At 35.9% G+C, this 12,924-nt stretch overlaps 1 protein-coding gene across 1 annotated transcript in view; it reads left to right on the top strand.

Moving 5' to 3' along the window:
* The window catches only part of CRACR2A (calcium release activated channel regulator 2A), a gene marked incomplete at its 5' end in the record, with an annotated part of 43,352 nt that overhangs the window by 22,673 nt on the left and 7,755 nt on the right, over window positions 1–12,924 (top strand). The window contains 5 exons of the mRNA XM_084297126.1: window positions 739–1,063; window positions 5,791–5,923; window positions 8,310–8,391; window positions 9,489–9,603; window positions 11,301–11,402. Of these exons, the coding sequence (XP_084153252.1) occupies window positions 739–1,063; window positions 5,791–5,923; window positions 8,310–8,391; window positions 9,489–9,603; window positions 11,301–11,402 (757 nt within the window). The remainder of the gene's footprint in view (window positions 1–738; window positions 1,064–5,790; window positions 5,924–8,309; window positions 8,392–9,488; window positions 9,604–11,300; window positions 11,403–12,924) is intronic.

Raw genomic sequence — 12,924 nt, 5'->3', positions numbered from 1 at the left:
GTTGTAGTCCAGCCTCCCTCTCTAAGCAGGAATAACTCCAAAACTAGATGAGGTTGCCTACGGCTGTATCCAGTTGAGTTTTGAACATCTGGATGGAGTTCCAGAAGTCTTTTGGGGAACTTGTTCCCTTGCTGCATCAGTCTCATGAGGAAATGTCATTCCCCTTATCTGATCAGCATTTTGCGTACTGCAGCTTGCATCTGTAGTCATTGCACTTACCTGAGAAGAGTCTTTTTCACTACCCTTTTGCTTTTGTAAAATCCCCACTTGGCTTTTTTTTTTTTTTTTTCTCCTCCCTTTTAAACAAACCCAGCTCCCTCCTACCTGCAAAGAGAGAATTAAATCACACATAGGAAGTGTCTAGATGAAGTGGTTGTTTTGTTTTTCCAGAACAGGCAGATGTTTGTGTGTGTACATGAGGAAATCACAATAGAGAAATTTACTGTAGCTATTCCATGAGGTTAGAAATGAGGCTAAACTTATGTTTTTTCTCTTCTGGTTCAGGCTTCCCCTGGAAGTTATTAGCTTTCCCCATGATACTTGTACTTATTAAGCACACTATATACATACACCTTGTGTGATGAACTGACTTTTCAGTAGACACTAGACCGAAATAAGTATGCCTGCTGCAAGTAGTAACAACATGAGAGATTAAATTCAGTTATACTAGGAAAAAAACAATAGGAAGCTAGGCCCAGTATATTTTTTGTAATCTATTTACTTTTTCTCTCTGTCTAGCTGTTCATTTGAAGATGATGTTTTCAATAACTCATCAAAAAGAATGAATTCTGCTGGATTGAATGGATTTCCCTCTGTTGATCCTGATGCTGGAGCCACTGGAGGAATGTCTAAAGCATCCCATCTCCAAAGAATAATATCAATTGAGGAAGATCATTTACCCCAGCTTCTTGATAGGTCGGTTGATAAGCAGCTGAGCAAACAGACAGAAGATGAGAGTACTTCTTTTGAGATGGAATTAGATAAGAAAAACACAGAACCATCAGTGGAACACTCACCACCATCTTCTAGAGGGCAACCAGCAGGGAAGGAAGCGCTTTCAAATGTAAGGGGACAAAGGACCTTGGAAAACATAAAATGATATGGTGTTGAAGGGGTTACCATAACATATTACTCCTAGAATCTAAAATTGTTTAGTTTTCTCTTTGTAAGTAAAGTCCAAAAGATTAGGCCATTGCATGAACAGGGAGATGGAAATGTACTGAGGATTAATTTCGAATGTGCAAAGAAGGGAAACTTGGCCTAAAGAAATGGTAACTGCAGGCAATGTCTTTTTACGTCTGCAAAAGCAAAACCCAGCAAACTAGTAACATATTTCTGGACAGATTTGTTGAGTATTAGAAAACAAATTATGAAGGATTGTTTAGGAAAAGAGAAGTTAAGCCTTCTAATAAATGACAGAAGAAATCCACCAAAGAGTAGCAGTTGTCCAAAAACGAAGCAACTCTCTTTTAGACATTTAAATAGAGAAATTGCTCTTTTTTTTTTTTTTTTTTTTTTTTGTCAAAAAGTGATATTTCTCATAATCTGATAATTTTCAGTCAGCTTTGGTAGCTGTTACATTACCAGAGAAATGATGAGATAAATATCCTTAATTTATTTATTATTTGAAAAGACTTTTAATTGACAGATTAAAATCCAGATTTTTTTCAACTCTAGATTTTATGTGCATGTTAACAGTGAATTTGCCATGCAATAACAATCTGTAAAACAATATGCTTGAAGGTACTTTTCTTTGTCTTCTAAAATCCTGTTGCACTCCTATTGCTTCAGAGCTAGCTGTGCTTGTGATCTAAGTTTAGTATCATTGTTAAGTATTACTCATTGTTAGATTCTTGAAGCACATATTAAAAAGATTAAGGCACAGGAAAAATAGGTATGTTTGGTCATAATTATATAGTTCTTTTAGAAAAAGCAAGTGTATCTCAAACTATGATAGAATTATGCCATGGTTGCATAATAACTTCTAAGTGGTACATTTTAATAATAATAATAAAAAAATAGGGCACAGAGCAGAGCTTCAACCTTTGAAATGATTAATGTAATGCATACTTTTTGCTTGATTTATGATTTATTTTGTATTGCATTTTCAAAGTATGGCATCATGGGACTTTGGTACAGCAAAAGCCAGGTAGATCATCAAGTCCAGCTAGAACAAACCTGTCTTTTTGCTCCATTTTAGCAGTCATGCCTTTTGAAAGCATATCCTCTCAACTGGGTATGAAATGGGCCTTCCCTCAGATATTGTTTCTTTATTTAAAAAATTTAAAAAAATCCCATAAATGGTTGAGAACAAGAGGGGAGAGGAAATAAGATACCAGAAAATGTCTCCTGCCTGTTTGTTGAAAACATTTAATATCAGTTTCTAAAGAAGCAATGTGAGGGTAAACAGGAAGGCTATTTCCAAAGGTCACTTAGAACTGGGCATTCCAGTTTTGTTTCTATGAAATGTCAACACCCTGCATCAATACTTCATTTGACTGTGTTTTTTTTTTTCTTCTCTTCTCTTCTCTTCTCTTCTCTTCTCTTCTCTTCTCTTCTCTTCTCTTCTCTTCTCTTCTCTTCTCTTCTCTTCTCTTCTCTTCTCTTCTCTTCTCTTCTCTTCTCTTCTCTTCTCTTCTCTTCTCTTCTCTTCTCTTCTCTTCTCTTCTCTTCTCTTCAAAAAAAAAAGTAGTTAAAAGAAAAACACATCAGGGTATTCGTTTCTGATAAACTCGTTTTCTGTATGGAATTGAAATATGTACATGGTCCTCTTGTCCTGCTGACAAGGCTGAAAGAATCAATCCTGAAACATTGCTTGTCTCCAGATACAGTGGAAGAGGAAGGGCTGCCAGCAACCATTCAATTGACAGCATTCCATTGTTTGGAGCAGTCTGCAGGCTGTGTGTCTCCATGTCACAACTTTTAGTCTGATGATTTTTTTGTACAACTTTGCATTTCCAAAATGATGGCTTTTGGGACCCACTACTCTTTGACCATGGGATTTAGACATCAGAAGTGATCTTTCTTCATCCAGTGCTAGCACACTGATTTCCTCTCCTGATAGAGTGAGTGGGCTGGGAGGAGCAGTATTACTTTTTTCAGGGTAACTCTGCATCTAGTTTTCCCCTGGAGCTCAAGAAAACTTCAGAAAAGGTAAATCCCTACTTGCTGCATCATGACTTATGAGGTGTGAGTCGCGGGGACATATTTAAACTAGACTGGCTCCTTCCTTCTGCTTCCAGTCCTTCTCTCCCTTCATGTCTTGCTGTTCAGGAGGATCTGCAGTTTAAATTCCTGTAGGATCTAGAAATACTTGTGCAGTGGTGGTAAAATGATTCCATAAAATTGTTTTGTATGTAGTTCACTCAGATATGAAGTCCAGTTCTTCTCTGTTTTGCATTAGGAAGAGGAAGGACCTGAGACAACCTTTATTTTTCAATTCATTGCCATCTGTTCTTGTAGTCTACATGGCTTTGTATTATTGCATTCCATGATCTCATTCTGTACTATACTGAACTCAGGCTCCTAGCTGTTGGCATTAAACTTCCTATTCACCAAATATTCACAATCATTTAGCTTATAATCCTTTATGATCTACTGCATCTTAAGGGAGAATAGAACCAATGTAAACTTTTTCTCCTTTCAGACATGAATAAGTCCAATCCTATCCTATGGAAAGTGGTTTCTGAAAGTGTCTAAGAACTTGGAGCAACAGCTCTTTTATTTTGGGAGATAATAGTCAGGTAGAGCATTTTTCTAATGGGAGGCTCTGAAAAAGAGGCTGCAGTTAGCATAAGCAGAAATGTGATTGGAAGAATCATGATGGAAATTAAAATAAGACCTGTCCAAAGCCTCTCTCTGAGATGTAATTCCTCTCCCTCTGCTCTTTCAATATGGAATATGAACCACCATGTTTATATGTACTGTCTTCCACAATTGTGTTAAATTGCACAAATTTAACTAGCAACAGGTATGTTGTTTGACCTGGCTACCCTTTATATGAAGGCCACTCGAAAGACATAGATAGGGAAGCTGTTTTCAGACTGCGCTGTAATCTAAAGAAAATTTACATTCTAATGCTCTTGCATTTTCCCATCAGCACTTTGTTGAAGTGGACTATAATGTATCTCATCTCTTTGTATGCAGTGTTCAGATGCAGTGTTGGAATAGTATTTGATTAAGGTGGGTTATTTACACGAGTGGGCTTGATCCATCTAAATGGAAAATTATTGCCTCTGGTGTCTTTGAATCTTAATGCTACTGAGGAGTGTATGACCACACAAGTGTCTATAAAACAGACAAGTTATTTCAGGTCATGTAGTACATTTATTTAGTTATTGTTCTCAGAAGTACTGTAAAAAGAGCGCTAAGCTGATGGTTGCATGTTAACTTGTTTTATCTCCCAGAGCAAAAGACTTACAAGCTATTAATGTTTTTCAGAAGAGATGAAAATGTGCTTTAAATAGCACATTTATATAGTGTATTACCAGCAGGCTACAGTTGCAGTGGAGTTTGGCATTTTAATATAAAAGAAGTGGATAAGGAATCTCTGTATAGATTTCCCCAAATTTACAGCAGTGAATTAATTTTTTCATAGAAAGGAGGACAGCAGCTTTTTTTTTTTTTTCCGTGCATTGCTTATGCTTTTTTTTTTTTTTTTTTTTTTTTTTTGTAAGGCTTCAGTATATTTGTAGAAAACATTTGCAATGCAAGGCTTTTAATTGTCTTGTTTGAAAGGACTGTCAGGCAAGGGATCCAGTTCTGATGTGTCCTTAAAATCAGCAGACCCAGAGATTCTACATGTTAAATACCTGGCAGACCTCTCCTTTCCCTTCTGCTTTCCCCTTTCCTCCCAACCAAGACAAAACCCAGAAACAACCAAGGCCTTTCTCCTCTTTAGCAGCATTAGGAACATACTCTCCCTCCCATCTTTGCGCACATTAGGACAAGAGGCCAGCTAGGGCACTCCCTGCACACCAGCTAGTGTTACAGTTCTTTTTTAAGCAACTCCTGATCTATGTACAAAGAGAAGGGACTTGAGAGTAATGACCTACTTGACAGAGAACAACTAGTCACTGGATGCACTTAGCTTAGCCTGCAGTAAACAGCACATGGATAGGTAGAACAAATTGTTTTTCCTCCTGCTTAAAAAACTAAATGACAGAAACATAGCTAAATGTTAACAACCTGTTTAACTGAGCCTAGTTATCTTCCTGTCTATCTCTTTCCCCCCGTGCCCCACCTGTAATTTTAAACAGATTTAGAAGTACAGTAATTCTGCAGAAGCTCTTGTCTCCATAATAGAGCAGGGAGAGAGTCTGGTGGTAGATGACACATGCAGAAATTATGACTTTGCTTCTTTTATGTAGGTGAAGATGTGCTGTTTCCTATGTGTCATTGGTATAGGATGAAACTACTGAGCAGAGTTCTGTGAAGTTTATGGGTTTTGATTTGCAGGGGCAAATATAAATTATTTTGTTTTGGCTGGTGTTGAGCCAATGCAATTTCATGCATTTTTCAATCTAGTTTCATGTCAAGGTATGTATTCACTGTACCCCCAGATCTCAGTCCAAATCACTGCGCTTCAAGTGATCTGGAATAATGCATAGCAAACAACCAAAACCCTGAATTATTTTAGGAAACAGAATATTGCTTTATAAGTAAAAGAGAACATGACAGGATAAAATCTCTTCTTTTCCCATCTCAGTTAGCCTTTAAAACAAGACAAACTGGAGACAATAGTATTTATAGTAAGAACAGTGGAAGACTAATTTTTGCTCTTACTTGAAGGAGGAGGCAATAAAATCTGTCCCTGACCGCTTATTCAAGATAATTTTTGTGGGCAATTCAAGTGTCGGAAAGACTTCATTCTTAAGACGATTTTGTGAAGATCGTTTTTTCCCAGGCACAGCTGCCACTGTAGGTAAGTCTAAGAAACATTAATACTATTATTGCAGTAAAATAATAAATAAATACTATAAATACTACAAATAATAAGAATAATAAATATGTAGAATCAATACTGTTATAAAAGTATTATATTACTGTTAAAAATAATCTAGTTCCAACCCCCTGGCTGTGGGCAAGGACTCCTACCTCTAAATCAGGTTGCTCAAAGCCCCATCTAACCTGGCCTTAAACACTTCCAGGGATGGGGCATCCAGAGCTTCTCTGGGCAACCTGTTCCAGTGCCTTACCACCCTCACAGTAAAATAATTTCTTCCTTATATCTAAACTAAACCTACCCCTGTTTAGTTTAACATTATTACTCCTTCTCCTATCACTACACCTGCTGACAAAGAGTACCTTTTCTGCTTTCTTGTAGGCGTCCTTTTAGGTACTGCAAGGCCATTTTAAGGTCTCCCCAGGAACTTCTCTTCTCCAGGCCAAACAAACCCAAATCTCTCAGCCTGCCTTTGTAGGATAATCCTATTGCCTCCAGTGAAGCTAGAATTTCATTGTAGGTCTTGTTGTTTTGAAACTGATATCCTACCCTGTGGACTGTGGTGTACTGTACCATCCCACCTCCATATCTTATTGCCATCAGTCCAAATAATATGACTTTCTTTAAAGAGAAAGTAAAAAATCTGAATTATACTTAAAGATTTAACATTATACAAAGCCCCAAAGACATATAGTAGACCAATGTTTTCAAAGCTAAATGCTTACATTGTAATTGTATTGCCTGAAGTTTTAAAACAAACTTTCATAAGTCCAACACATAATCAAGGTACTAAAATTAGCAGGTTATTTCAATGCAGCTGACTTACTGTAAATGAGTGGTTCATTATATTTAGCCTGTATTTATGCCTTACTTATCCTGCAGGATATAGAAAATGAAACATTTTAGCAATAAAATATATTTAAATTAATGTATTTATCTTGCATTTGTGACAAGCAAAGAAAATTTAGGTGACCAGGTCCTGTAGTTACCTTGACTTACAGGGCAGATAAAGGCATCTGAGTTTAAATTTCTATTAGTATGTTAAACATCTAAGTTCACATTAATGTCAGTGAAGATCTAAGATGTTAGTATGGAGATTTTAACTCATTTTGGCACTACAGAATATCACTCAAAAGGGTAATATTGATATGCTTCCCTAGACTCTGAGGTCTTATACAGTGTGTGCTTGCCTGGACCTTCCAGAGAGAAAGCATAGGGATGTATGTGATGTTTTCATCTTTTGGCTTGCCATACAGAGATCATGCAAATGCAATGGCAAGCAAGTGTAGCTTTGATTTAGTTTTCACATCAAGCAGTTTCACAGCTGTGGATTGTTATATGCCTGTGAAGATACAGTTAAAAACAAATCACCTGGATAAAAGTTTGTTGTTGTTGTTTGTTTGTTTTTGTTTTTATGACATTTTTACAGAACAGTTCAAATTTCTTCCCTTGGAATACATGCAATGAATATATCCTCCATCCAGATTTCTTAATTACACACTGAACAAATTCAGGCTTGGATGCTTCTTCATTTATGGCAGTGGTAAAGAATCCCATGATATGGAAAATGAACACAAAGAAATTGTTGGTGACCTCTTGTGGTCCCTTTCAACCAGAATTATTCTATGATTCTGTGATACAGTACGGTGGGATACAATAGAGTGCACGTTGTCATTAGGAGGAGGCAGTGACTGATTAAGATTATAGTTATTGTTATAAATATCCAGAAGATACTTAGATCATCAGATGATGGGGGAACTGGTAGAAGATTCATTAAAACTTCAGATATTTTTATCTCATTTCCATTTATCCACATTAAAATTAGGGGAAAAAACCTAACTTAATAAGTTCATCTCCTTCTGTATTCTGTGGAGAACCTCCTCTCTTCATATTCAGTCCATATATCTTCAGCATTTAGCTTAGGTTCCACTGTCCCCTCAGTGTGGTACCTTGTGTTTTTCCACTAACTGTAGAAGATATTTGCATGGCTAGATGCAGACTAAATGATGAGATTTCAGACTACTGAAGTTATAAAGCATGAATTCCAGCTCAGACTGGAGTTGGAATAAAATAGCTCAGACTGCTTTGGACTATCAGGGGGAACATTTGACTCATGTACCCTGATTTGGAAAGTTACCTTATAGTTTTTATAAAATTAAAGTACTCTGCTAATATTCAGTATTTTATTATTGAAGAAATTCCATCAAATAAAAGCTCTTGCCTGATAGTTACAGTTCATGGACATAAGTTTTAATGTGATATCTATGTTGTTACCTTTCTGAAATTGTTGCTATTTGCTGGAACGTGTTCTCAAAGGTCAGACTGAATATTTAAAGAGACAACTTGCTGTGTATTTCTGTCACAGGTGTGGATTACAATGTGAAAACCATCACAGTAGATAATACCCAGGTAGCCCTACAACTCTGGGACACTGCTGGCCAGGAACGGTGAGAAACAGAATATTTTGCTTCCTTGAAACATCTGTTTAAAGATCAGTAAGCATGGACATAATTATGCTTTTCATGAAAGGATCAAATATAGGAATATTCCTAACAAAGCCAGTGAATTAACAGTTTAGATCCTTCCCTGGCAACAATAATGTGCTGATTTGGTGCTGAGTTATCCATTCAATCACTGTCAGTCTGTAAAGAAATTCTTATTATAACTCTTAAAAGTATAATATGGTATGACTTCTTCAGGAGGAAGGCTGATTTTAAAATGTACCTGGAATTATTTATATAGCAGAAATTGCCTTGTTAGTTTAAAAAAAAATAAATTATACATACACACACATATATATATATTTATTTATTTTTTCTCACTGAAGGAATCCCTTTCTAGTTCAAGATCTAAAAGGTTTTATAAATTTTCAATGGTAATTTTCTTCCCTATCTCCTCACCCATTCTGGGGTTTTCTATTACTAAAAGCAAGGATAATGATAATGTTTTGAGTTTCCTAAAGAAAATGTGGGAAAAACAAACAAACAAACAGAAATCTGTCTACTTTAAGGCAGAACACTTAGTGATGGAGAAATTTCTTCTCCATGCTTAAAATGAAAGAGGGTAAGGAAAGTTAAGATGTGTAGCTGATTATCCAGACTAACCCAGAATTGATTAAAGAAGGCTGAGGGTACTTTTCAGAGCTCCTCTCCAAAATATTTTTTGCAAAGAACTTATTTGCTGTTGCAGTCATTTCTGATAGTAGTGGCCTCTGGAAATCTTCTGCTGAATGTGAAAACGGGGCTGATTTACTCAGGAAGATGGTATTGCTTACCACAGTTCATGATATGCCTCACCTTTCAAATAGTATCTGCAGTGAAGAATGGTATCACAGCTTCTTGCTTCTCAAGTTAAGGAATTTTAGAATTAATATGTAAACAAAATTGATGACATTTTAACCCATATTAAGACTAAATGATTAGAAGAAACTGTATGGCAACATCCTCCTTTTGTGGTGGGTGGGGGTGAATTATTGTACAATTTTACTAATGTTTTCACATTGACTACTTCTGCTGAAGAGATGTATAAACATTCATACTTGCAGGTACCGAAGTATTACCAAGCAGTTTTTCAGAAAAGCTGATGGTGTCATTGTAATGTATGATATAACAGCAAAAGACACATTCACAGCTGTCAAGCAGTGGCTGATAAGCATTGAGGTAACGTGACATAACATTAAGTCTAAACTTTGGTGTCACTATTCTCCTCCTTCTTTCAGGCAGGGAAGATTAGCAGGGCAAAGCACAGACAAGTCTGTTTCTTGCACTGTAACAATTACATTTTTGTTAGTGATTTTGCGCTGTACAGTTACCAATAAAGCTGTTTTAGACACTCCGCATATATAAAAATAATCACAATTCCAGGATTTTAAGGACTTAAAATGAGGGCTGGGGAAAGTCCAGCATGGACTCCTTTGCTTTTTCATAAAGGTTATCTAGCTGATGATGTGTATTGGATCATCGCTAACACTAGGAGGTGCTTTGATTCGATGATGATGGTATGATGATCACTAACAGTTTAACAAACAAACTATAAACTTATAGTTTAGAAACTTTATAGTTACTATATAAACCCGTAGTTTATATAGTATCTACATTCGGTACTATAAAACTGGTTCTTAGTAGACAGTTCAGTTTCCTGGGGATCATCCTTTCAACTGCATAGTAAAAATCATAGTGCATATGCCAGAGTGGCTTCTGTTAATTTTCTTTCTTTTCTCTTGGTATATCTCTGTGGCTCACAGACAACATATGGAGAATGTGAGCAGCTGAATTTGCTTATGGCCAAGGGAAAATAAAAATAAAACCTTTAAATAAATAAAAATAAAAATAAAACCTTAATGGCTGCTGCCATTAAGGACTGTGTTGCTAGAGAGAACAAAATGTGACTATCATTGTAAAGTATTGCTTCTGAAAAAAACAGGGAACAAATTGGCCTGCCAAGATCATTTAGACCTGTGTTCTAGTATAATGTACTGTTTTCTTTAAAGGCCAGTAGGTGGTTTTGCAAGTTAAGGACTTAATTTTTCAAATCTTTCCTAATGGGCATAGTTAATCCCCATTTGAGGAGCTCTACTGAGGAGCTCCAGTAGTAGCATGCATTTTGTAAGAACTAGCCTTTGTTAATATATGATCTTAACAAATCAATGGCAGTTATGGCGTTATGGTTCAGTATGATAAAAGCTAGAGGAGAACTCCCATTTTCGATTAAGAAAAATCAAAGGTTATGGTCAAAATCTTTTTTTTTTTTTTTTTTTTTCCTAGTTGTACTTGTTCACTCACCTTTACTGACTAATTTTGTTTTATACAAATTGGTGCTAAGTTGAAGACATACAACCAGGTCCATTTCCCGCTGTGGCATTTGGACCACTATATGAATGTATTTGTTGTGGTAATTCTAATAATTTTCAGTTTTAATTTGTGCCTCTTCCAGGTATTTTTGTGCCTATTCTGTGTGCCTCTCCACTATTTTCTATAATTTATTTGTGGTAGCTGTACCCAGAAGTTGTCATTAATTTCCCATCCATGTAATTAGAAAAGTAGTAGCTATTAACAATGTCAAAGCCTGTGTAACATGATAGTTTTCTCTATCTCATTTTACTATAGAGACTGATGGGCTTCTATGATGGCCTGTTATAAAAAAAGCAAAATTGGTGCAATCTCTAGCAGTCTGTCATATTTGTACCTTTTATCCAAATTTAATTCCTGATATGTTTGTATATAAAGCACCATGCTAATATGTGACGTCTTAATTTTTTTCTTGCACTGTGACATTTGTCTCTTCTTATGCTCTTGGTCTGCATTTTTTTTTTTTTTAAGGAAAATGCTTCATATGATATTTATCCTTCAATCTACAGGAGGAAACAGGGGAGAATGTACCTGTGCTTTTGCTGGGTAATAAAACTGATAATGAAAAGGAACGCGAGGTCCCTAATGGAATGGGAGAGCATCTTGCTAAGGTACTATACTTAGAAGTAAAGTCCTTACAAAACTTGAAGGTGAAGGCTTTTAAATGGAGTCTGAAGGTATCTAAATTCATAGAAGCACAGATTATTTTTAATCAGACAAGTATTTTTAAGGATGAGGAACCTGATAATACTTGTCACTGTAGGTGTCAGTAATGTTAGTGCTGATAATTATAGTAGTTATAAAATCATCTAGATGAAAAAACAAAAGGTGAGTGGTGCCAAAGATATTTAAGAATTCATTCTCTCTCCTCTCCCTCCTCTTTTTTCTTTGTGCTTTCTTTTTCTCTGTTTTTTCCCCTTCTATTTTTCTCTCCTTTTTTTCTCTCTTTCCTCTGTGGATTGATTCCTAACAGAGAGATAATCTGGGGACCTTTTCTCCCTCCTACCTCATGTAATACCACAGTAGACCATCTGTTATTCCCATGGATAGTAGGAGTAGAAAATGTGTTTACTTTTAGTATCTTTCCATCCAGTAGAGAAAGAAAATTAGTAGAGTTAACAGTCTGCATCTATGAGAGCACTGGTTATCCATAGGCCACATGGATAGCATTGAGGGACTGCAAAGATACCTGTTTATAATTCCTGTATACCATGCCCATCAGCTTTTATTTTGTAATTTGGATGCCAATGCCTACAGAATAGTCATTTATTTAGAAATAAGTCAACCAGTATTCATAAGAATTCAACTGAAGTGGTAGGAATATAGCTAAATTAAACAATCTGTTGGGTTTCATGTATGTACTTGTTTCTCCTTTGAAAACAGATTTACAGCTCTGCTTGCTGATGGTCAAGAGAGATATAAAAAAGATCTGAAATACAGTTGAATTGTTCTATAGGAAAGAATGCTGCCAGGCACCTCTGTGATCAATTGACAGATTGAGAGACAGATCTTGTTTTATCCCATGTTGATTATTCAAACAGCCATTTACAAGCATACCTCCTAAGTTCACGCCCATTATTTTGTTTTTAAAGGAGAGCAATATCAGCCTTGACCTTGATTTATCAAAGTTTCTTCCATTAAGAAATCTGTTTTATTTTCTTGTCAGCATAGAAATGCAGATAATATTGAGACCTTGGAGGATAGGAGGGATTCCAGAGTGTAACATGGTGTACTTCTGTGAAAAAACAAGTGACACATAGATGCTAAATGGACAGAGTAGGTGTCTTACATGTCATTTAACTCTCTTAAAATATTGCACTAGTGAAACTAAGATGAATCATTCCAACATACAGAATGCGCAGCCCACCAGGCCATTAATTGTAACATGTTATGCAAGAAAATAGAATATTTTACTTAAGTAAAATAAAATAGTTTTCAAATGGAATATGGTTATAATCAAATGAATGGATTTGAATGACTCATCTGAATGTTTGAATGTGCTGTTTGAGGGAACTAAGGCAAGGAATGATTAATGACAATTGATTAATTTAAAAGCAGCATAGACATAATTAAATTATAACAATGTGCTCACTGAGCTAATAATAACCATATATTTTAATGAAATATTAATTC

This window comes from Netta rufina (genome assembly GCF_964035555.1).
Source record: "Netta rufina genome assembly, chromosome: 1".
Classification (NCBI taxonomy): domain Eukaryota; kingdom Metazoa; phylum Chordata; class Aves; order Anseriformes; family Anatidae; genus Netta; species Netta rufina.
This window is presented reverse-complemented; position numbering and strand designations above follow the sequence as displayed.